The 25,682-nt window shown below is 50.9% G+C and overlaps 1 protein-coding gene across 1 annotated transcript in view; it reads right to left on the reverse strand.

The window, feature by feature from the left end:
• LOC127906145 (homeobox protein cut-like 1) overlaps positions 1 to 24,000 on the reverse strand; it is a 133,372-nt gene extending 109,372 nt beyond the window's left edge. The window contains 1 exon segment of the mRNA XM_052519889.1: positions 23,730 to 24,000. Within this exon segment, the coding sequence (XP_052375849.1) occupies positions 23,730 to 23,792 (63 nt within the window). The 5' untranslated portion in view covers positions 23,793 to 24,000.
• Positions 24,001 to 25,682: the final 1,682 nt, after the last annotated feature.

A 25,682-nucleotide genomic window follows, 5' to 3' on the forward strand; every position in this document is an offset into this window, starting at 1 on the left:
AGAGAGAGAGAGAGAGAGAGAGAGCTAGCTATGGGGATTAGTCAACGCTAGATCAACAGAGCAAGCTGGGATCAAGTTGACCCTAAAGTGTAAATCTGGGTCCCCTGTAGTTCAGATAGTCTATTAATGCTCTATCCTCAATCATAACGCTCATCACCGAGAGGGATTAGAGCATAAAAAAATTAAGCCGACCTCAGTTGAGAGAATAATAAGCTGAACTAAACTAACAAGGCTACACCGTGGAGGTAGTCAGTCACACAACGATCAACAGATGAAGTTTGTCATATTTACAGAAAGCAGTATATATGAAGGAAGTGGTCTCATGAGAAACACAACAGACAAAAAGAAAGTCTTTCACTTTTCAAAATCAGTGTGTTGACCCCCCATTACCCCCTCTGTCATCTCGCTCATGAAACATTATTCTGACTGTCCTCCTCTCCCAGATCCCCACATCTGGTTTTAATCAGCGAGGACCCTGGGAGTTCAGCTGTAGCTCTATTAATAACCCTGAGAGGATAAACTCAGGGTCGGCCAACAGTCCCCCTGGGCTGCATGGCCCTCTCTCTACAAAGGCAGGGTTAAGGCGTCCGCATGCCTCCCAGCCAAAACAGTTGGTTAGAATTCATGCATATACAGTATTATAATGACATTTTGTGAAGTTCAACACTCTACACTAGCCTGGTATTACATTAGTTCAACACTCTACACTAGCCTGTTATTACATTAGTTCAACACTCTACACTAGCCTGTTATTACATTAGTTCAACACTCTACACTAGCCTGTTATTACATTAGTTCAACACTCTACACTAGCCTGTTATTACATTAGTTCAACACTCTACACTAGCCTGTTATTACATTAGTTCAACACTCTACACTAGCCTGTTATTACATTAGTTCAACACTCTACACTAGCCTGTTATTACATTAGTTCAACACTACACTAGCCTGTTATTACATTAGTTCAACACTACATTAGTTACACTAGCCTGTTATTACATTAGTTCAACACTCTACACTAGCCTGTTATTACATTAGTTCAATTACACTAGCCTGTTATTACATTAGTTCAACACTCTACACTAGCCTGTTATTACATTAGTTCAAGCCTGTTATTACTCTACACTAGCCTGTTATTACATTAGTTCAACACTCTACACTAGCCTGTTATTACATTAGTTCAACACTCTACACTAGCCTGTTATTACATTAGTTATTACATTAGTTCAACACTCTACACTAGCCTGTTATTACATTAGTTCAACACTCTACACTAGCCTGTTATTACATTAGTTCAACTAGCCTGTTATTACATTAGTTCAACACTCTACACTAGCCTGTTATTACATTAGTTCAACACTCTACACTAGCCTGTTATTACATTAGTTCAACACTCTACACTAGCCTGTTATTACATTAGTTCAACACTCTACACTAGCCTGTTATTACATTAGTTCAACACTCTACACTAGCCTGTTATTACATTAGTCCAACACTCTACACTAGCCTGTTATTATATTAGTTCAACACTCTACACTAGCCTGTTATTACATTAGTTCAACACTACACTAGCCTGTTATTACATTAGTCCAACACTCTACACTAGCCTGTTATTACATTAGTTCAACACTCTACACTAGCCTGTTATTACATTAGTTCAACACTACACTAGCCTGTTATTACATTAGTCCAACACTCTACACTAGCCTGTTATTACATTAGTTCAACACTCTACACTAGCCTGTTATTACATTAGTTCAACACTCTACACTAGCCTGTTATTACATTAGTTCAACACTCTACACTAGCCTGTTATTACATTAGTTCAACACTCTACACTAGCCTGTTATTACATTAGTTCAACACTCTACACTAGCCTGTTATTACATTAGTTCAACACTCTACACTAGCCTGTTATTATATTAGTTCAACACTCTACACTAGCCTGTTATTACATTAGTTCAACACTCTACACTAGCCTGTTATTACATTAGTTCAACACTCTACACTAGCCTGTTATTACATTAGTTCAACACTCTACACTAGCCTGTTGCTACAGTTGTTAAAGTTCAAAGCCAAGATCACTGAGACTGGGCAGATGGCAAGGCCATCATCTGTTTTCCCTAAAAGTCAGGCTAGCGAGCCGGTGGTTCACGGCTGGGTCAATGAGTCAAATGACCTATGACCCCAGTTTAAGTATAACAGCTACTGAGTTCAAAGGTCAAAGCACTGTCTGGGGGATCAGTAAAACAAACGTTGGCATTGAACAACAACATAGATAACCCCGAGACAAGCAGAGAGCAAAGCCAGTAACAGGATACAGAGCTGACCTCGGCAGGCCTGTACTCTACTCTGCTACGTGTGCCGTGACAACAAGCTTCCTGCGGTCACCTATTGTGTGCCTGCAGCGGTTTCAGGCATAAAACAGTTTATTTATAAAATAAACTGACTGCTTGTACACTTTGCATGGGCAGCGTTCCAGAGGGGGGTTAATCCATGCAAAGGAGGAAGTTGATAGTCAAATGACGGTTAATATCGGCCACCGGAATCTTCTAGCACAGACAGGTGATTCACTTGGATGTTTTAACCTAACTGCCAATGGTAAGATACATATCAGTATGCAAGCTAAACACACACACACACACACACACACACACACACACACAGTTGAATAATCATAATTGTATTGGAGCAGGTTTTCAGTGTGCATGTTAGAGGCAGCCTGTGACCTTCTCAGGGTTGGCAGCCTGTGACCCCCTCAGGGTTGGCAGCCTGTGACCCCCTCAGGGTTGGCAGCCTGTGACCCCCTCAGGGTTGGCAGCCTGTGACCCCCTCAGGGTTGGCAGCCTGTGACCCCCTCAGGGTTGGCAGCCTGTGACCCCCTCAGGGTTGGCAGCCTGTGACCCCCTCAGGGGTGGCAGCCTGTGACCCCCTCAGGGGTGGCAGCCTGTGACCCCCTCCGGGGTAGCAGCCTGTGACCCCCTCCGGGGTAGCAGCCTGTGACCCCCTCCGGGGTAGCAGCTTGTGACCCCCTCCGGGTTGGCAGCCTTGACTCCTGCTCTGCTTTTTTACCCTTGTCAAAATGGGGTGGAGCCCAAGACCAACATTAGAAAGCTGAGGGATGATGGGAGCCAATATAACACTCCCAGGAGTCAGTGTTTCTAACTGAAATGTAAACAATGGGTGAAAATATCCACAACCCCCTGCACAAGTTTTAACCTAAAATGGTCCTTGTAAAAATGTCAAAATGCTACGGTACAGGGTGAGGAGAAACACGCAGACCACGTAGGCATCTCTAACTGAACACGGTGTCAGCATTCAGTCAGCTCGGTACTTCGGTTGGGCTGGCACCTAGCTGAATGCAGCTCGGTACTTCGGTTCGGCTGGCACCTAGCTGAATGCAGCTCGGTACTTCGGTTGGGCTGGCACCTAGCTGAATGCAGCTCGGTACTTCGGTTCGGCTGGCATCTAGCTGAATGCAGCTCGGTGCTTCGGTTCGGCTGGCATCTAGCTGAATGCAGCTCGGTACTTCGGTTCGGCTGGCATCTAGCTGAATGCAGCTCGGTACTTCGGTTCGGCTGGCACCTAGCTGAATGCAGCCCGGTACTTCGGTTCGGCTGGCATCTAGCTGAATGCAGCTCGGTACTTCGGTTCGGCTGGCACCTAGTTGAATGCAGCTCGGTACTTCGGATCGGCTGGCACCTAGTTGAATGCAGCTCGGTGCTTCGGTTCGGCTGGCACCTAGTTGAATGCAGCTCGGTGCTTCGGTTCAGCTGGCACCTAGTTGAATGCAGCTCGGTACTTCGGTTCGGCTGGCACCTAGCTGAATGCAGCTCGGTTCGGCTGGCACCTAGTTGAATGCAGCTCGGTGCTTCGGTTCAGCTGGCACCTAGTTGAATGCAGCTCTGTGCACGGTTCGGCTGGCATCTAGTTGAATGCAGCTCGGCTGGCACCTAGCTGAATGCAGCTCGGCTGGCACCTAGCTGAATGCAGCTCGGGTACTTCGGTTCGGCTGGCACCTAGCTGAATGCAGCTCGGTACTTGATTCGGCTGGCACCTAGTTTCAGCGGTTCGGCTGGCACCTAGTTGAATGCAGCTCGGTACTTCGGTTCGGCTGGCACCTAGCTGAATGCAGCTCGGTGCTGAATTCGGTTCGGCTGGCACCTAGCTGAATGCAGCTCGGTGCTTCGGTTCGGCTGGCACCTAGCTGAATGCAGCTCGCTGGCACCTAGCTGAATGCAGCTCTGTGCTTCGGTTCGGCTGGCACCTAGCTGAATGCAGCTCTGGGTGAATGCAGCTCGGTTCGGCTGGCACCTAGCTGAATGCAGCTCGGTACTTCGGTTCGGCTGGCACCTAGCTGAATGCAGCTCGGGCCGGCTGGCACCTAGCTGGAATGCAGCTCGGGTGCGGGTTCGGGCTGGCACCTAGTTGAATGCAGCTCGGTACTTCGGTTCGGCTGGCACCTAGTTGAATGCAGCTCGGTGCTTCGGTTCGGCTGGCACCTAGTTGAATGCAGCTTGAATGCAGGCTTCGGTTCGGCTGGCACCTAGCTGAATGCAGCTCGGTACTTCGGTTGGGCTGGCACCTAGCTGAATGCAGCTCGGTACTTCGGTTCGGCTGGCATCTAGCTGAATGCAGCTCGGTACGGTTTCGGTTCGGCTGGCACCTAGCTGAATGCAGCTCGGTGCGGTTCGGCTGGGTGAATGCAGCTCGGGCTGGCATCTAGCTGAATGCAGCTCGGTACTTCGGTTCGGCTGGCACCTAGCTGAATGCAGCTCGGTACTTCGGTTCGGCTGGCACCTAGCTGAATGCAGCTCGGTACTTCGGTTCGGCTGGCACCTAGTTGAATGCAGCTCGGTACTTCGGTTCGGCTGGCACCTAGTTGAATGCAGCTCGGTGCTTCGGTTCGGCTGGCACCTAGCTGAATGCAGCTCGGTGCTTCGGTTCGGCTGGCACCTAGCTGAATGCAGCTCGGTGCTTCGGTTCGGCTGGCACCTAGCTGAATGCAGCTCGGTGGCTAGTTGAATGCAGCGGTTCAGCTGGCACCTAGCTGAATGCAGCTCGGTACCTAGCTGAATGCAGCTCGGTTCGGCTGGCACCTAGCTGAATGCAGCTCGGTGCTTCGGTTGGGCTGGCACCTAGCTGAATGCAGCTCGGTGCTTCGGCTGGCACCTAGTTGTTCGGCTGGCACCTAGCTGAATGCAGCTCGGTGCTTCTGAATGGTTCGGCTGGCACCTAGCTGAATGCAGCTCTAGGTGCTCTGAATGCAGCTCTGTCGGTTCGGCTGGCACCTAGCTGAATGCAGCTCGGTGCTTCGGTTCGGCTGGCACCTAGCTGAATGCAGCTCGGCTGGCACCTAGTTGAATGCAGCTCGGTCGGTTCGGCTGGCACCTAGCTGAATGCAGCTCGGTGCTTCGGTTCGGCTGGCACCTAGTTGAATGCAGCTCGGTACTTCGGCTGGTTCTAGCTGGCACCTAGCATCTAGTTGAATGCAGCTCGGTACTTCGGTTCGGCTGGCACCTAGTTGAATGCAGCTCGGTACTTCGGTTCGGCTGGCACCTAGTTGAATGCAGCTCGGTGCTTCGGTTCGGCTGGCACCTAGTTGAATGCAGCTCGGTGCTTCGGTTCGGCTGGCACCTAGTTGAATGCAGCTCGGTGCTTCGGTTCGGCTGGCACCTAGTTGAATGCAGCTCGGTGCTTCGGTTCGGCTGGCACCTAGTTGAATGCAGCTCGGTACTTCGGTTCGGCTGGCACCTAGTTGAATGCAGCTCGGTGCTTCGGTTCAGCTGGCACCTAGTTGAATGCAGCTCGGTACTTCGGTTCGGCTGGCACCTAGTTGAATGCAGCTCGGTCGGCTGGCACCTAGTTGAATGCAGCTGGCACCTGGCACCTAGTTGAATGCAGCTCGGTACTCGGGTTCGGCTGGCACCTAGCTGAATGCAGCTCGGTGCTTCGGTTCGGCTGGCACCTAGCTGAATGCAGCTCGGTGCTTCGGTTCGGCTGGCACCTAGTTGAATGCAGCTCGGTGCTTCGGTTCGGCTGGCACCTAGCTGAATGCAGCTCGGTTCGGCTGGCATCTAGCTGAATGCAGCTTGGTGCTTCGGCTGGCACCTAGCTGAATGCAGCTCGGTACTTCGGCTGGCACCTAGTTGAATTCAGCTCGGCTGGCACCTAGCTGAATGCAGCTCGCTGGCATCTAGCTGAATGCAGCTCTGTGGTTCGGCTGGCACCTAGCTGAATGCAGCTCGGCTGGCACCTAGCTGAATGCAGCGGCTGGCACCTAGCTGAATGCAGCTCGGTACTTCGGTTCGGCTGGCACCTAGCTGAATGCAGCTCGGTGCTTCGGTTCGGCTGGCACCTAGCTGAATGCAGCTCGGTGCTTCGGTTCGGCTGGCATCTAGCTGAATGCAGCTCGGTGCTTCGGTTCGGCTGGCACCTAGCTGAATGCAGCTCGGTACTTCGGTTCGGCTGGCACCTAGCTGAATGCAGCTCGGCTGGCACCTAGCTGAATGCAGCTCGGTGCTTCGGTTCGGCTGGCATCTAGTGGAATGCAGCTCGGTGGCACCTAGCTGAATGCGTTCGGCTGGCACCTAGCTGAATGCAGCTCGGTACTCGGTTCGGCTGGCTGAATGCAGCCTAGCTGAATGCAGCTCGGTGCTTCGGTTCGGCTGGCACCTAGTTGAATGCAGCTCGGTACCGGTTCGGCTGGCACCTAGTTGAATGCAGCTCGGTACTTCGGTTCGGCTGGCACCTAGTTGAATGCAGCTCTAGTTGAATGCAGCTCGGTCGGTTCGGCTGGCACCTAGTTGAATGCAGCTCGGAATGCACGGTTCGGTTCGGCTGGCACCTAGCTGAATGCAGCTCGGTACTTCGGTTCGGCTGGCACCTAGTTGAATGCAGCTCGGTACTTCGGTTCGGCTGGCACCTAGTTGAATGCAGCTCGGTACTTCGGTTCGGCTGGCACCTAGTTGAATGCAGCTCGGTACTTCGGTTCGGCTGGCACCTAGTTGAATGCAGCTCGGTACTTCGGTTCGGCTGGCACCTAGTTGAATGCAGCTCGGTACTTCGGTTCGGCTGGCACCTAGTTGAATGCAGCTCGGTACTTCGGTTCGGCTGGCACCTAGTTGAATGCAGCTCGGTACTTCGGTTCGGCTGGCACCTAGCTGAATGCAGCTCGGTACTTCGGTTCGGCTGGCACCTAGTTGAATGCAGCTCGGTACTTCGGTTCGGCTGGCACCTAGTGGAATGCAGCTCGGTGCTTCGGTTCGGCTGGCATCTTGTGGAATGCAGCTCGGTGCTTCGGTTCGGCTGGCACCTAGTGGAATGCAGCTCGGTACTTCGGTTCGGCTGGCACCTAGTGGAATGCAGCTCGGTGCTTCGGTTCGGCTGGCATCTAGTGGAATGCAGCTCGGTGCTTCGGTTCGGCTGGCATCTAGTGGAATGCAGCTCGGTGGCACCTAGGAATTCGGCTGGCACCTAGTTGAATGCAGCAGCGGTTCGGCTGGCACCTAGTGGAATGCAGCTCGGTCGGCTGGCACCTAGCTGAATGCAGCTCGGTACTTCGGTTCGGCTGGCAGCCTAGCTGAATGCAGCTCGGTACTCGGTTCGGCTGGCACCTAGTTGAATGCAGCTCGGTATCGGCTGGCCGGCTGGCATCTAGTGGAATGCAGCTCGGTACTAGTGGAATCGGTTCGGCTGGCACCTAGTTGAATGCAGCTCGGTACTTCGGTTCGGCTGGCACCTAGTTGAATGCAGCTGGCACCTAGCTGAATGCAGCTCGGTACTTCGGTTCGGCTGGCACCTAGTTGAATGCAGCTCGGTACTTCGGTTCGGCTGGCACCTAGTTGAATGCAGCTCGGTACTTCGGTTCTGGGCTGGCACCTAGTTGAATGCAGCTCGGTACTTCGGTTCGGCTGGCATCTAGCTGAATGCAGCTCGGTACTTCAGCTGAATGGTTCGGCTGGCACCTAGCTGAATGCAGCTCGGCTCGTTCGGCTGGCACCTAGCTGAATGCAGCTCGGTGCTTCGGTTCGGCTGGCACCTAGCTGAATGCAGCTCGGTACTAGTTGAATTCGGTTCGGCTGGCACCTAGTTGAATGCAGCTCGGTACTTCGGTTCGGCTGGCACCTAGTTGAATGCAGCTAGTTGAATTCAGCTCGGTTCGGCTGGCTGGCACCTAGTTGAATGCAGCAGCTCGGCTGGCATCTAGTTGAATGCAGCTCGGTTCGGCTGGCATCTAGTTGAATGCAGCTCGGTACTTCGGTTCGGCTGGCACCTAGTGGAATGCAGCTCGGTGCTTCGGTTCGGCTGGCACCTAGTTGAATGCAGCTCGGTACTTCGGTTCGGCTGGCACCTAGTGGAATGCAGCTCGGTACTTCGGTTCGGCTGGCACCTAGTTGAATGCAGCTCGGTGGCATCTAGTTGAATGCAGCTCGGTTCGGCTGGCATCTAGTGCTGAATGCAGCTCGGTAGTTGAATGCAGCTCGGTTCGGCTGGCACCTAGTTGAATGCAGCTCGGTACTTCGGTTCAGCTGGCACCTAGTTGAATGCAGCTCGGTACTCGGTTCGGCTGGCACCTAGTTGAATGCAGCTGGCTGGGTTCGGCTGGCAGTTGAATGCAGCTCGGTACTTCGGTTGGGCTGGCATCTAGTGGAATGCAGCTCGGTACTTCGGGTTCGGCTGGCACCTAGTTGAATGCAGCTCGGTACTTCGGTTCGGCTGGCATCTAGCTGAATGCAGCTCGGTACTTCGGTTCGGCTGGCACCTAGTTGAATGCAGCTCGGTACTTCGGTTCGGCTGGCATCTAGCTGAATGCAGCTCGGTAGCTTCGGTTCGGCTGGCACCTAGTTGAATGCAGCTCAGCTCGGTACGGCTGGCACCGGTTCAGGCTGGCACCTAGTTGAATGCAGCTCGGTACTTCGGTTCGGCTGGCACCTAGTTGAATGCAGCTCGGTACTTCGGTTCGGCTGGCACCTAGCTGAATGCAGCACTTCGGTTCGGCTGGCATCTAGCTGAATGCACGGTTCGGTTCGGCTGGCACCTAGTTGAATGCAGCTCGGTACTTCGGTTCGGCTGGCACCTAGCTGAATGCAGCTCGGTGCTTCGGTTCGGCTGGCACCTAGCTGAATGCAGCTCGGTACTTCGGTTCGGCTGGCACCTAGTTGAATGCAGCTCGGTACTTCGGTTCGGCTGGCACCTAGTTGAATGCAGCTCGGCTGGCACCTAGTTGAATTCAGCTCGGTTCGGCTGGCACCTAGTTGAATGCAGCTCGGTACTTCGGTTCGGCTGGCACCTAGTTGAATTCAGCTTGGTGGCACTGGAATGCAGCTCGGTTCGGCTGGCACCTAGCTGAATGCAGCTCGGTGCTTCGGTTCGGCTGGCATCTAGCTGAATGCAGCTCGGTACTTCGGTTCGGCTGGCACCTAGCTGAATGCAGCTCGGTACTTCGGTTCGGCTGGCACCTAGTTGAATGCAGCTCGGCTGGCATCTAGCTGAATGCAGCTCGGTACTTCCGGATCGGCTGGCATCTAGCTGAATGCAGCTCGGTGCTTCGGTTCGGCTGGCACCTAGCTGAATGCAGCTCTGTGCTTCGGTTCTGGCTGGCACCAGCTGAATGCAGCCCAGTTCGGCTGGCACCTAGTTGAATGCAGCTCGGTACCGGTTCGGCTGGCACCTAGCTGAATGCAGCTCGGTACTTCGGTTCGGCTGGCACCTAGCTGAATGCAGCTCAGCCCGGCTGGCACCTAGTTGAATGCAGCTCGGTTCGGCTGGCACCTAGCTGAATGCAGCTCGGCGGTTCTGGCACCTAGTTGAATTTTTATTTCGGTTCGGCTGGCACCTAGTTGAATGCAGCTTGGTACTTGGTTCGGCTGGCACCTAGCTGAATGCAGCTTGGACATCTTGGTTTCGGCTGGCACCTAGCTGAATGCAGCTCGGTGCTTGGTTCGGCTGGCACCTAGCTGAATGCAGCTCGGTACTTCGGTTCGGCTGGCATCTAGCTGAATGCAGCCCGGCATCTAGCTGAATGCAGCTCGTTCGGTTGGGCTGGCATCTAGCTGAATGCAGCTGAAGAGGTTGAATATTATCTAGCTGAATGCAGCTCGGTACTTCGGTTCGGCTGGCATCTAGTTGAATTCAGCTTGGTGTTGTTGAAGGTCTAGTTGAATTCAGCTTCGGCTGCATCAACTTAGCCAGCATCAATTTTCTCTAAAATAGTCCGAATTAAATCTAACTCAAGAAATCTGTCATTAAAATTTTAGATTTTTGCAGAGATGATCTTTTCCATTTTTACATCTAACGAAGATGTTGGGTGCAGTATTTCTGAAGTCATTTTTATTTTTTTAAATAAAAGCAATTCGTCTCTCGTTGAATGACAAACACTTAAATTGAAGAATCCCTACTGTTGACCAATCACAGACGAAGGGGCTACCGACTTCAGAACAGTATATGCATACATTATGACGACATCTTGTGAGGTTTCGGTCTTCGGCTACAGACGGTCGAAAAACCCTTTGCCGGACTGTTTTCGGATGTGAAACACGCGGAAGACGAGGGTCTGACTCCGATACCGAAACACCAGGTTTGGTAACACACTACCTCCATACCAAAAACAATACCACAAAAGAAAAATGGCGTATTATTATCCAGTCACAGAATGGCAGTTGGTCCAAACAGATCAACTCAGCTACTGCTCTGAACATTTTATTATCCAGTCACAGAATGGCAGTTGGTCCAAACATTTGAAGAGTTGAATACTCAGTTGCATACTGCTCTGTTCAACCGAAGAGTTGAATATCATCATTTGAAGAGTTGAATATCATGAACATTTGAAGAAGAAGAGTTGAATATCATGAACATTTGAAGAAGGTGTGTGTACATTGTTTGAAGAGTTGAATATCATGAACATTTGAAGAGTTGAATATCATGAACATTTGAAGAGTTGAATATCATGAACATTTGAAGAAGGTGCGCGTGTACATTGTTTGAAGACATCCATCTATGCATTAATTGAATCAAATTATACAAAATCAGTTTGCCTTTGTTTTTACTCATCAAACTACAAAACGGTAATCACTTATTTGAATGGTAAATCTATATTGATGAACTAGGTCAATTCACATGTAGTCTAGGTCTATTCATAAAACAGGTGAATGCATATTATTCAATAGGAGTTATTGAGACTACTTTTAAGCTAATATCATGCGGCTACAGATGACAAACAATCCCTTCCATATAGTACTGATTTTATTGGCAACGACTAAGATAATATTTTATTGTACTGACGAACAACATTTTCATAGAAGAAGCATTTTCTAAAAGTGTGCACCGTCTCTTTCAAAATGAATGACATTTGCATTTGGCAGAATGTGGCTGTGGAACCAGAAGGGAGGCAAAGAAAGACAAAGACGTTCATTCGTTTTTTGCAGTGAGGGAAACAAAATGAATTAATAATGTTTTTTTTTTGGAGAGAATCAGCTTTGAAATCAGCATATTTTGCGTTACGGTCTGCATATTATCACAAACAAAAGTATTAAAGGTAGTGAATAGTCTACAATTAAAGCTGGAAACTACCGGTATCTTCATATATTATAAAGTGTTTTAGCCTGTAGGAACATTGTTTTGCGAACAGTAAAGGAACAGGTTCAACATTTCCTCATGTCATGTTGCATTATTGAAGTGTGTGTTAACTTGTGTGCAGCCTGAGTGGAGACAGGGGAGCTAATGCAGCCCAGACAGGGAACGAGTAAATGGAGATGTCTTTTCACTCTGTAATGGGGCTGCGCTAATATACAGACGTTTAGGTATACCATGCTACACCACTTAAGACATCTAAATAATGACCTCCTTGAACCTATGAAACATTTAGAGCCCCTGTGGACTGGACACGGAGAAATCAGCCCCCTCTTTAAAAAAGCAAATCAATAAACCCTAACTGCTAAACAGACTGGCCCCTTCTTTACAACAGGGCTTAGTTCAGGGTCCTGGTGGGAAAAGGCTGTTAGCCTTCACTGAACTGAACTATTCAGGGGTTGGGGATGGGAAGTGGGAGTATTATGGGGAGAGAGGAGAGGGGAGAGAGAGGAGAGAGAGAGAGAGAGGAGAGAGGAGAGAGAGAGAGGAGAGAGGAGAGGAGAGGGGAGAGGGGGAGAGAGGGAGAGAGGAGAGAGGAGAGAGAGGAGAGGAGGAGAGAGGAGAGAGAGAGAGAGGGGGAGGGGAGAGAGGGGAAAGGAGAGAGTGGAGAGAGGAGAGGGGGAGAGAGAGGAGAGGGGGAGAGAGAGGAGAGAGAGAGGAGAGGGGGGAGAGAGGGAGAGAGAGAGGGGGAGAGAGAGGGAGAGAGGGGGAGGGGAGAGAGAGAGGAGAGGGGAGAGAGGAGAGGGGAGAGAGAGGAGAGAGAGGAGAGGGAGAGAGAGAGGAGAGGGGAGAGAGGAGAGGGGGAGAGAGGAGAGAGAGGAGAGGAGAGGAGAGAGGGGAGAGAGAGGAGAGGGGAGAGAGAGGAGAGGGGGAGAGAGGGGAGAGAGGGGAGGGGAGAGAGAGGAGAGGGGAGAGAGGAGAGGGGAGAGAGGAGAGGGGGAGAGAGGAGAGGAGAGAGGAGAGGGGAGAGAGAGGAGAGAGAGGGAGAGAGGAGAGAGAGGGGAGGGGAGAGAGAGGAGAGGGGAGAGAGGAGAGAGAGGAGAGAGAGGGGAGGGGAGAGAGAGGAGAGGGGAGAGAGGAGAGGGGAGAGAGAGGAGAGAGAGGAGAGAGGAGAGAGAGGAGAGAGAGGGGAGGGGAGAGAGAGGAGAGGGGAGAGGAGAGGGGAGAGAGAGGAGAGAGAGGAGAGAGGAGAGAGAGGAGAGAGAGGGGAGGGGAGAGAGAGGAGAGGGGAGAGAGGAGAGGGGAGAGAGGAGAGAGCCTGAGGGGAGGAAGAGAGAATATCAAGAGGTGAGAGGAGAGGGGAGAGTATATACATTAATTCAACCCTTGGCAGAGAGGAGAGGGGAAGAGGAGAGGGACTGAGAGGAAGGGGGAGAGAGGAGAGGAGAGAGGGGAGAGGGGAGAGAGAGAGAGAATATCAAGAGTGAGAGAGGAGAGAGGTAGACATTAATTCAATTGGCAGAAGGACACTGGTAACTAACCCTCATAGCAGGACACTGGTAACTAACCCTCATAGCAGAAGGACACTGGTAACTAACCCCTCATAGCAGAAGGACACTGGTAACTAACCCCTCATAGCAGGACACTGGTAACTAACCCCTCATAGCAGGACACTGGTAACTAACCCCTCATAGCAGAAGGACACTGGTAACTAACCCCTCATAGCAGAAGGACACTGGTAACTAACCCCTCATAGCAGGACACTGGTAACTAACCCCTCATAGCAGGACACTGGTAACTAACCCCTCATAGCAGGACACTGGTAACTAACCCCTCGTAGCAGGACACTGGTAACTAACCCCTCATAGCATGACACTGGTAACTAACCCCTCATAGCAGGACACTGGTAACTAACCCCTCGTAGCAGGACACTGGTAACTAACCCCTCATAGCAGAAAGACACTGGTAACTAACCCCTCATAGCAGAAGGACACTGGTAACTAACCCCTCATAGCAGGACACTGGTAACTAACCCCTCGTAGCAGAAGGACACTGGTAACTAACCCCTCATAGCAGAAGGACACTGGTAACTAACCCCTCATAGCAGGACACTGGTAACTAACCCCTCATAGCAGAAGGACACTGGTAACTAACCCCTCATAGCAGGACACTGGTAACTAACCCCTCGTAGCAGAAGGACACTGGTAACTAACCCCTCATAGCAGAAGGACACTGGTAACTATAACCCCTCATAGCAGAAGGACACTGGTAACTAACCCCTCATAGCAGGACACTGGTAACTAACCCCTCGTAGCAGAAGGACACTGGTAACTAACCCCTCATAGCAGAAGGACACTGGTAACTAACCCCTCATAGCAGAAGGACACTGGTAACTAACCCCTCGTAGCAGAAGGACACTGGTAACTAACCCCTCATAGCAGAAGGACACTGGTAACTAACCCCTCATAGCAGAAGGACACTGGTAACTAACCCCTCGTAGCAGGACACTGGTAACTAACCCCTCATAGCAGAAGGACACTGGTAACTAACCCCTCATAGCATGACACTGGTAACTAACCCCTCGTAGCAGAAGGACACTGGTAACTAACCCCTCATAGCAGAAGGACACTGGTAACTAACCCCTCATAGCAGGACACTGGTAACTAACCCCTCATAGCAGAAGGACACTGGTAACTAACCCCTCGTAGCAGAAGGACACTGGTAACTAACCCCTCATAGCAGAAGGACACTGGTAACGTCTGCCCAGTGAGAGGCCTGATCTGTCCATCTGATGCCTGTTTGATTGAAGCATAGTACATAGGTCCCCCTCTGTCATTGGTTGCTTTTCTTAAAGCATAATTAATTAACATTTACGTGCTATGATATCACATTATTACTTTGTATATATATTTTTTTTTCCAAGCATTCAGATGGGATATTAGTGTTACAAATTGTATGAATCAATGGGGTCCTGTACACTACAGGATGGCCGGGTGCCATTTCCACTACAGGGTGGCCGGGTGCCATTTCCACTACAGAGTGGTCAGGTGCCATTTCCACTACAGGGAGGTCAGGTGCCATTTCCACTACAGGATGGCCAGGTGCCATTTCCACTACAGGGTGGCCAGGTGCCATTTCCACTACAGGGTGGCCGGGTTCCATTTCCACTACAGAGTGGCCAGGTGCCATTTCCACTACAGGATGGCCAGGTGCCATTTCCACTACAGGGTGGCCAGGTGCCATTTCCACTACAGGGTGGCCGGGTGCCATTTCCACTACAGGGTGGCCGGGTTCCATTTCCACTACAGGGTGGCCAGGTGCCATTTCCACTACAGGGTGGCCAGGTGCCATTTCCACTACAGGGTGGCCGGGTTCCATTTCCACTACAGGGTGGCCAGGTGCCATTTCCACTACAGGGTGGCCAGGTGCCATTTCCACTACAGGGTGGCCGGGTTCCATTTCCACTACAGGGTGGCCAGGTGCCATTTCCACTACAGGGTGGCCAGGTGCCATTTCCACTACAGGGTGGCCAGGTGCCATTTCCACTTCAGGATGGCCAGGTGCCATTTCCACTACAGGGTGGCCAGGTGCCATTTCCACTACACGGTGGCCAGGTGCCACTTCCACTACAGGGTGGCCAGGTGCCATTTCCACTTCAGGATGGCCAGGTGCCACTTCCACTACAGGATGGCCAGGTGCCGTTTCCACTACAGGATGACCAGGTGCCATTTCCACTACAGGATGGCCAGGTGCCATTTCCACTACAGGGTGGCCAGGTGCCACTTCCACTACAGGGAGGCCAGGTGCCATTTCCACTACAGGGTGGCCAGGTGCCATTTCCACTACACGGAGGCCAGGTGCCATTTCCACTACAGGGTGGCCAGGTGCCATTTCCACTACAGGGTGGCCGGGTTCCATTTCCACTACACGGAGGCCAGGTGCCATTTCCACTACAGGGAGGCCAGGTGCCATTTCCACTACAGGGTGGCCAGGTGCCATTTCCACTACACGGAGGCCAGGTGCCATTTCCACTACAGGGTGGCCAGGTGCCATTTCCACTACAGGGTGGCCAGGTGCCATTTCCACTACACGGAGGCCAGGTGCCATTTCCACTACAGGGAGGCCAGGTGCCATTTCCACTACAGGGAGGCCAGGTGCCATTTCCACTACAGGGTGGCCAGACATAGTGTCATCAGCCAGTCAGTTACTGGGTCCAGACATAGTGTCATCAGCCAGTCAGTTACTGGGTCCAGACATAGTGTCATCAGCCAGTCAGTTACTGGGTCCAGACATAGTGTCATCAGCCAGTCAGTTACTGGGTCCAGACATAGTGTCATCAGCCAGTCAGTTACTGGGTCCAGACATAGTGTCATCAGTCAGTCAGTTACTGGGTCCATCATACAGAAAATCTTTTGTCTATTGAGATTGCAAGGTTTTGTGCACGATGTCAGAAAAAGGTGTGGCTGAAATAGCTGAATTCACATACTTTTGACCACGTAGTGTATAAATTAGGCACATTTTATGAGGACACTTTTAAGAAGGTAGAAGGAAATCAATGCATGTTGTTCTATTTGAGGCATCTCCACTCTGTCCGACTCTGAGGCATCTCCACTCTGTCCGACTCTGAGGCATCTCCACTCTGTCCGACTCTGAGGCATCTCCACTCTGTCCGACTCTGAGGCATCTCCACTCTGTCCGACTCTGAGGCATCTCCACTCTGTCCGACTCTGAGGCATCTCCACTCTGTCCGACTCTGAGGCATCTCCACTCTGTCCGACTCTGAGGCATCTCCACTCTGTCCGACTCTGAGGCATCTCCACTCTGTCCGACTCTGAGGCATCTCCACTCTGTCCGACTCTGAGGCATCTCCACTCTGTCCGACTCTGAGGCATCTCCACTCTGTCTGACTCTGAGGCATCTCCACTCTGTCCGACTCTGAGGCATCTCCACTCTGTCTGACTCTGAGGCATCTCAGGAAGAAAAGCCTCGTAAAGAAACTCAACTGTAGCGGACTGTTATTATGGCCGTTAAAACCTTCTCCGTCCGTGTTCATCGCCACCCTCTATTTTCCAGTGAGATCTCACTAAAAGAAATGCAGGCGTTGTAACACTGTCATTTAGAGTCTAAACCTGGGAAAGAAAGAAACGAACAGCTCAAAGCTCTCTCTAACCCTAACCTGGGGAGCCAGAGAGACTAACAGCTCTCTCTAACCCTAACCTGGGGAGCCAGAGTGACTAACAGCTCTCTCTAACCCTAACCTGGGGAGCCGGAGAGACTAACAGCTCTCTCTAACCCTAACCTGGGGAGCCAGAGAGACTAACAGCTCTCTCTAACCCTAACCTGGGGAGCCAGAGAGACTAACAGCTCTCTCTAACCCTAACCTGGGGAGCCAGAGAGACTAACAGCTCTCTCTAACCCTAACCTGGGGAGCCGGAGAGACTAACTAACAGCTCTCTCTAACCCTAACCTGGGGAGCCAGAGAGACTAACTAACAGCTCTCTCTAACCCTAACCTGGGGAGCCAGAGAGACTCTCTCTAACCCTAACCTGGGGAGCCAGAGAGAGACTAACAGCTCTCTCTAACCCTAACCTGGGGAGCCAGAGAGACTAACAGCTCTCTCTAACCCTAACCTGGGGAGCCGGAGAGACTAACTAACAGCTCTCTCTAACCCTAACCTGGGGAGCCGGAGAGACTAACTAACAGCTCTCTCTAACCCTAACCTGGGGAGCCAGAGAGACTAACAGCTCTCTCTAACCCTAACCTGGGGAGCCGGAGAGACTAACAGCTCAAAGCTCTCTCTAACCCTAACCTGGGGAGCCGGAGAGACTAAACAGACTAACAGCTCTCTAACCCTAACCTGGGGAGCCAGAGAGACTAACAGCTCTCTCTAACCCTAACCTAACAGCTCTCTCTAACCCTAACCTGGGGAGCCAGAGAGACTAACAGCTAACCTGGGGAAAGCTCTCTCTAACTTTAACCTGGGGAGCCAGAGAGACTAACAGCTCAAAGCTCTCTCTAACCCTAACCTGGGGAGCCAGAGAGACTAACAGCTCAAAGCTCTCTCTAACCCTAACCTGGGGAGCAGCTCAACAGCTCTCTCTAACCCTAACCTGGGGAGCCAGAGAGACTAACAGCTCTCTCTAACCCTAACCTGGGGAGCCAGAGAGACTAACAGCTCTCTCTAACCCTAACCTGGGGAGCCAGAGAGACTAACAGCTCTCTCTAACCCTAACCTGGGGAGCCGGAGAGACTAACAGCTCAAAGCTCTCTCTAACCCTAACCTGGGGAGCCGGAGAGACTAACAGCTCTCTCTCTAACCCTAACCTGGGGAGCCGGAGAGACTAACAGCTCTCTCTAACCCTAACCTGGGGAGCCGGAGAGACTAACAGCTCAAAGCTCTCTCTAACTTTAACCTGGGGAGCCGGAGAGACTAACAGCTCTCTCTAACCCTAACCTGGGGAGCCGGAGAGACTAACAGCTCAAAGCTCTCTCTAACCCTAACCTGGGGAGCCAGAGAGACTAACAGCTCTCTCTAACCCTAACCTGGGGAGCCAGAGAGACTAACAGCTCTCTCTAACCCTAACCTGGGGAGCCAGAGAGACTAACAGCTCTCTCTAACCCTAACCTGGGGAGCCAGAGAGACTAACAGCTCAAAGCTCTCTCTAACCCTAACCTGGGGAGCCAGAGAGACTAACAGCTCTCTCTAACCCTAACCTGGGGAGCCAGAGAGACTAACAGCTCTCTCTAACCCTAACCTGGGGAGCCAGAGAGACTAACTAACAGCTCTCTTTGTCCAGTAGCTGTTTCTCATTGAGGGAATAAAAGAGTCATAGATCAGATGGGGGTTTAATGGTTATGAACAGGCAGGCTGCTATTTAAGCCCTGGACAAACGCATCAACTATTGATGTCTGTTCGGTTGTGCTGCTGTTACAGAATTTATGACAAAACACACACCTAATGTAATGCCGCAGCATACAGGAGAGTCTGTCAGTTGTAAAATGTTGTATTTAAAAAGTTAAAAAACGAAACAGCTTTTCCCTGCAATCTAGACGCATAATCATTATGCAATGTCAAAGTAGGTCTATTTTTCTGACATTTGAAAGGGCACTTCTTCAGACATCTATTCTCCTGACGGGTGGATCTATTTTTCTTCTTAAAGAAATTAAATATAATTCTCTGAATCTCTGCTAAAAACCTGGGTAAAAGATTTAAAGGAAAACTAGTCTTGTTCAGAACATTTAGTTATTGCTTGTTTTTGTAGTCTACCAACCTAAAGTCTGCCACTTAAGATACTTAGAAAGGATGGCTGCTATAACTTGATGAATAGCCTGAAATGGCTTCTTGGGAGCTAGTGGCAGTTGGGAACCTAACGAGGCTAGCTAAAGCCAACTTCAGAAAATTGCTAGGCATCTAATAGTAATAAGATTATTAAACAGGACACATCTGAGGGGGTCAGGTGCCCATGTGCCCCCTATGGGCATGACGCCTCTGGCAGAATCCACCACTATAGGCACCAGCTTCTGGTCAGAGAGGGAGGGAGGCAGCTACAAAGTTTGCACGCCTGAGTACAGACAGACTGTTCTGAGAACACACACCTCTGGCTGGTTCTAACAGACAGACAGACGGACGGACGGACGGACGGACGGACGGACGGACGGACGGACGGACGGACGGACGGACGGACATACAGACGGACGGACGGACGGACGGACGGACTGTTCTGAGAACACACAGCTCTGGCTGGTTCTAACCTCCAGACAGACAGACAGGCCGTGTTGATCAGAGATTCTTCTTGGAAGGCAGCACAGTGGGAGCAGGCAGCACAGTGGGAGCAGGCAGCACAGTGGGAGCAGGCAGCACAGTGGGAGCAGGCAGCACAGTGGGAGCAGGCAGCACAGTGGGAGCAGGCAGCACAGTGGGAGCAGGCAGCACAGTGGGAGAAGGCAGCACAGTGGGAGCAGGCAGCACAGTGGGAGCAGGCAGCACAGTAGGCAGCACAGTGGGAGAAGGCAGCACAGTGGGAGCAGGCAGCACAGTGGGACAGGCAGCACAGTGGGAGCAGGCAGCACAGTGGGAGCAGGCAGCACAGTGGGAGAAGGCAGCACAGTGGGAGAAGGCAGCACAGTGGGAGCAGGCAGCACAGTGGGAGAAGGCAGCACAGTGGGAGCAGGCAGCACAGTGGGAGCAGGCAGCACAGTGGGAGCAGGCAGCACAGTGGGAGCAGGCAGCACAGTGGGAGCAGGCAGCACAGTGGGAGAAGGCAGCACAGTGGGAGCAGGCAGCACAGTGGGAGCAGGCAGCACAGTGGGAGAAGGCAGCACAGTGGGAGCAGGCAGCACAGTGGGAGAAGGCAGCACAGTGGGAGAAGGCAGCACAGTGGGAGCAGGCAGCACAGTGGGAGCAGGCAGCACAGTGGGAGCAGGCAGCACAGTGGGAGCAGGCAGCACAGTGGGAGAAGGCAGCACAGTGCAGGCAGCACAGTGGGCAGGCAGCACAGTGGGAGCAGGCAGCACAGTGGGAGCAGGCAGCACAGTGGGAGCAGGCAGCACAGTGGGAGCAGGCAGCACAGTGGGAGCAGGCAGCACAGTGGGAGCAGGCAGCACAGTGGGAGCAGGCAGGCAGCACAGTGGGGCAGGCAGCACAGTGGGAAGGCAGCACAGTGGGGCAGGCAGGCAGCACAGTGGGAGAAGGCAGCACAGTGGGAGAAGGCAGCACAGTGGGAGCAGGCAGCACAGTGGGAGCAGGCAGCACAGTGGGAGCAGGCAGCACAGTGGGGAGGCAGCACAGTGGGGCAGGCAGCACAGTGGGAGCAGGCAGCACAGTGGGAGCAGGCAGCACAGTGGGAGCAGGCAGCACAGTGGGAGCAGGCAGCACAGTGGGAGCAGGCAGCACAGTGGGAGCAGGCAGCACAGTGGGGCAGGCAGCACAGTGGGAGCAGGCAGCACAGTGGGAGCAGGCAGCACAGTGGGAGCAGGCAGCACAGTGGGAGAAGGCAGCACAGTGGGAGCAGGCAGCACAGTGGGAGCAGGCAGCACAGTGGGAGCAGGCAGCACAGTGGGAGCACAGTGGGAGCAGGCAGCACAGTGGGAGAAGGCAGCACAGTGGGGAGCAGGCAGCACAGTGGGAGCAGGCAGCACAGTGGGAGCAGGCAGCACAGTGGGAGCAGGCAGCACAGTGGGAGCAGGCAGCACAGTGGGAGAAGGCAGCACAGTGGGAGAAGGCAGCACAGTGGGAGCAGGCAGCACAGTGGGAGCAGGCAGCACAGTGGGAGAAGGCAGCACAGTGGGAGCAGGCAGCACAGTGGGCAGCACAGAAGGCAGCACAGTGGGAGCAGGCAGCACAGTGGGAGCAGGCAGCACAGTGGGAGAAGGGCAGGCAGCACAGTGGGAGCAGGCAGCACAGTGGGAGCAGGCAGCACAGTGGGAGCAGGCAGCACAGTGGGAGCAGGCAGCACAGTGGGAGCAGGCAGCACAGTGGGAGCAGGCAGCACAGTGGGAGCAGGCAGCACAGTGGGAGCAGGCAGCACAGTGGGAGCAGGCAGCACAGAGGGAGCAGGCAGCACAGTGGGAGCAGGCAGCACAGTGCACAGTGGGAGCAGGCAGCACAGTGGGAGCAGGCAGCACAGTGGGAGCAGGCAGCACAGTGGGAGCAGGCAGCACAGTGGGAGCAGGCAGCACAGTGGGAGCAGGCAGCACAGTGGGGGCAGCACAGTGGGGCAGGCACAGTGGGAGCAGGCAGCACAGTGGGAGCAGGCAGCACAGTGGGAGCAGGCAGCACAGTGGGAGCAGGCAGCACAGTGGGAGCAGGCAGCACAGTGGGAGCAGGCAGCACAGTGGGAGCAGGCAGCACAGTGGGAGCAGGCAGCACAGTGGGAGCAGGCAGCACAGTGGGAGCAGGCAGCACAGTGGGAGCAGGCAGCACAGTGGGAGCAGGCAGCACAGTGGGAGCAGGCAGCACAGTGGGAGCAGGCAGCACAGTGGGAGAAGGCAGCACAGTGGGAGAAGGCAGCACAGTGGGAGCAGGCAGCACAGTGGGAGCAGGCAGCACAGTGGGAGAAGGCAGCACAGTGGGAGCAGGCAGCACAGTGGGAGCAGGCAGCACAGTGGGAGCAGGCAGCACAGTGGGAGCAGGCAGCACAGTGCAGGCAGCACAGGCAGCACAGTGGGAGCAGGGCACAGTGGGAGCAGGCAGCACAGTGGGAGCAGGCAGCACAGTGGGAGCAGGCAGCACAGTGGGAGCAGGCAGCACAGTGGGAGCAGGCAGCACAGTGGGAGCAGGCAGCACAGTGGGAGCAGGCAGCACAGTGGGAGCAGGCAGCACAGTATGAGGGCCAGTAAATAAGATGTCATCAATATTAGCCAGTGAATGTTATGAGAGAACACAGCTCCATCTGGTTCTAACCTCCAGACAGGCTGGTTCATATCATCCAGATAAGTCTACTGGTCTCTGCTCTGCACCCAGATTCACTGTCCTGACTAACAGCTTGTGATGGGCCTTTGCCATAATTACCCAGAGCCTGATCACAAACTTATGGGATGCATATTTCATGTCCTGGCTGTGCAGTGCACTGCACTGGCAGTCAATGTATGAAAAAAGAAAACAAGACAAAATGTAGACACTCCACTTCAAAGAGGAGGGAGGGAGGGAGGGTGCACATTACTGAACTCATTTCATCTGTAGATGAATCACAGGCAACATCAGAAAGGATCAAATACATTTTGATAAATGAAGATGAGCCATGATTATAAGGTATGAGTGAAGCCTAGTCCGCATATGACCAAGCACATTTAGACTACAACCCTTATTGAACGTGATAAGTATACGTCTCACCATTTTTCCCCTCTACTATAAAATCGGCGGGTTTTTTTCCCCACCTCCTAAAAATGGTACATTTCCACCTACAGCCAAATTGAGAACCAACCCGGACTAAAAATAATGAAATGTTTTGCCACAAATATAACGTTGATTGCTAGTAAGCAGGCCAAAATGTGGCTCTTGTCTGGCATACAAATACAATTTCCTACACTAATGTTTTCGTGTTGGTTAAAAGTGTAATATAATACAAGATGAGAAGAGGGGTTAAAGGGGTTAGCCAGCTGCTGTGCTGTTGCCACTCATGCTTCCACTTCTGGGATTCGACAACAACACAGGCGATCTTTAGCTGTTAACTAACCTAACTAACTCGTTGTGTTTGCTATCAAATCAAATCGTTCACATACACGTGGTTAGCAGATGTTATTGCGAGTGTAGTGAAATGCTTGTGCTTCTAGTTCCCGACAGTGCAGTAATATCTTACAATTCCACAACAACTACCTAATAGACACACAACTCTAAAGGGATGGAATAAGAATATATAAATATATGAATGAGCGATGACCGAGCGGCATAGGCGAGATGCAATAGATGGTATAAAATACAGTATATACATATGAGATGAGTAATGTAAACATGATTAAAGTGGCATTATTAAAGTGACTAGTGATCCATTTATTAAAGTGGCCAATGATTTAAAGTCTGTATGTAGGCAGCAGTCTCTCTGTGTGTTAGTAGTGATGACTGTTTTAACACGTTCAGCACTAAAAATGCACCGAATGTGTTCAAATCCATTGGGCTCGAAAGTTACTGTCAAACTCAAACGTGTCTGATCTGACAGCCGGGGAGGTCATCACTGATCTCATCACTGATCTCAGCGTTATCGCATCATAGACGCACTTCGTGGGGTTTTATTTCTCTCTCCAAAGACCAACAAACGCAAGCTACAGACCAAGTAAACAAGCAGTTAGCTGGCTGGCTACTTCATGCAACAACAACAACACAAAAAAAAAGTTGACATGGAGACATGTGTGTGTATTTGTGGGGGATATTATGGTCTGTTCCGGAACTCAGCATTGTGGTTTTATGCGGTAACGACGTGACCCCCACGCCGTCACCAGGGCGCCAGCCGATCGATGGGAATTGAACAAAGAGGATCAATTTCCGATCAGCGAGAAAACCACTTTGATCAATACGAGAAGAGGTCTGTCTCACTACGAGCGGATCGAAATACCGACAGAAAAGCAATTTCGAAACTAAAACATATCCAATGCAGCGATCTTAGCAAAATAAATATTGAAATGTTACAAAGCAACTCAAATGAGGGAAGAAAAAAAAAACTGACCTGCAGTCGTTGTAAATCAAAGCGCTTCCAATATTGAAACATTGATCCCGCATTGGCCGCCATCTTGAGGCATATTGAGACGGAATGAGAAGCTGACAGAGAGAGCCAGGGTTGGAGTTCAGGGGATACCGAGAAAACACGGAGCGGAGTTTTCAAACAGTCCCTTCGCTTAATGTGGTGAGGAATGGACTTTATTGAACGGGAACTTACTGTTTTGAATACTGCCAAAGAGTAGAGTGGGTGCTGACAATTTTCGAGATGGTAAAATATGGACTGGAGTTCTATATGGTATATATATATATATATATATATATATATATATATATATATATATATTGTTTGGTTTTTACTCAGAAAACACACGCTTCCATGTCTTACTTACATACATCATTGTTTTTTATATATTTTAATGACAACTTTTAACCATTTATCCAAAGATTTTTACGTTTGTCGTCGTAATCATTCACACTTGAAGCATTGCATTGTTAACTTAAAAGTCCAGTCCCCCCTCTCCTATGTTTTGTATTATATTGTACAACAGCTGATGAAACTAACACTGTAAAAGTGTGAGAATAAAAATGGATCAGTCTTATTTCCTGATAGTTGCTGCTTGAACACACAATCTACACAGGACCTTCTATTCGGCAACTTTTGCATGGGTGGAGTTGGTGACATCACCAGGCGGTAAATTAGTTAATAGACCAATTACAAAGGGAAATAAACCTCTCTGCCAATAACAGCTAGTTTTCAGTTGCCCACACGGACCACTCCCAGACAGTCCGAACAAAATTATTGCAGTGAGAAATATGTTGCTTTCAATTACAACTGCAAACTCGGGGGGGACTAGGTCAAATTATAATGCCAGTGATCCTCTAGTCGGAAAGTCTGAAATCTAGAGAGATTCCAGAGTTTCCGATTTGGAATGTCGATTTAGCTAAAAATAGAAACAACAAAACTATTTTTGTTTCTTTTTGACCATTTTAATGTACAACTATTACAGTAAGGTACTTAATTGTTTTTTATTTATTTTTTATTTAACCTTTATTTAACCAGGTAGGCTAGTTGAGAACACCTTTATTTAACCAGGTAGGCTAGTTGAGAACACCTTTATTTAACCAGGTAGGCTAGTTGAGAACACCTTTATTTAACCAGGTAGGCTAGTTGAGAACACCTTTATTTAACCAGGTAGGAACACCTTTATTTAACCAGGTAGGTTGAGAACACCTTTATTTAACCAGGTAGGCTTTATTTAGTTGAGAACACCTTTATTTAACCAGGTAGGCTAGTTGAGAACACCTTTATTTAACCAGGTAGGCTATTTAACCAGGTTGAGAACACCTTTATTTAACCAGGTAGGCTAGTTGAGAACACCTTTATTTAACCAGGCTAGGAACACCTTTATTTAACCAGGTAGGCTAGTTGAGAACACCTTTATTTAACCAGGTAGGCTAGTTGAGAACACCTTTATTTAACCAGGGAGTAGTTGAGAACACCTAACCAGGTAGGCTAGTTGAGAACACCTTTATTTAACCAGGTAGGCTAGTTGAGAACACCTTTATTTAACCAGGTAGGCTAGTTGAGAACACCTTTATTTAACCAGGTAGGCTAGTTGAGAACACCTTTATTTAACCAGGTAGGCTAGTTGAGAACACCTTTATTTAACCAGGTAGGCTAGTTGAGAACAAGTTCTCATTTACAACTGCGACATGGCCAAGATAAAGCATAGCAGTGTGAACAGACAACAACACAGAGTTACACATGGAGTAAACAATAAACAAGTCAATAACACAGTAGAAAAAAGAAAAAGAGTCTATATACATTGTGTGCAAAAGGCATGAGGAGGTAGGCGAATAATTACAATTTAGCAGATTAACACTGGAGTGATAAATGATCAGATGGTCATGTACAGGTAGAGATATTGGTGTGCAAAAGAGCAGGAAAGTAAATAAATAA

This window comes from Oncorhynchus keta, chromosome 1, assembly GCF_023373465.1.
Source record: "Oncorhynchus keta strain PuntledgeMale-10-30-2019 chromosome 1, Oket_V2, whole genome shotgun sequence".
NCBI lineage: Eukaryota > Metazoa > Chordata > Actinopteri > Salmoniformes > Salmonidae > Oncorhynchus > Oncorhynchus keta.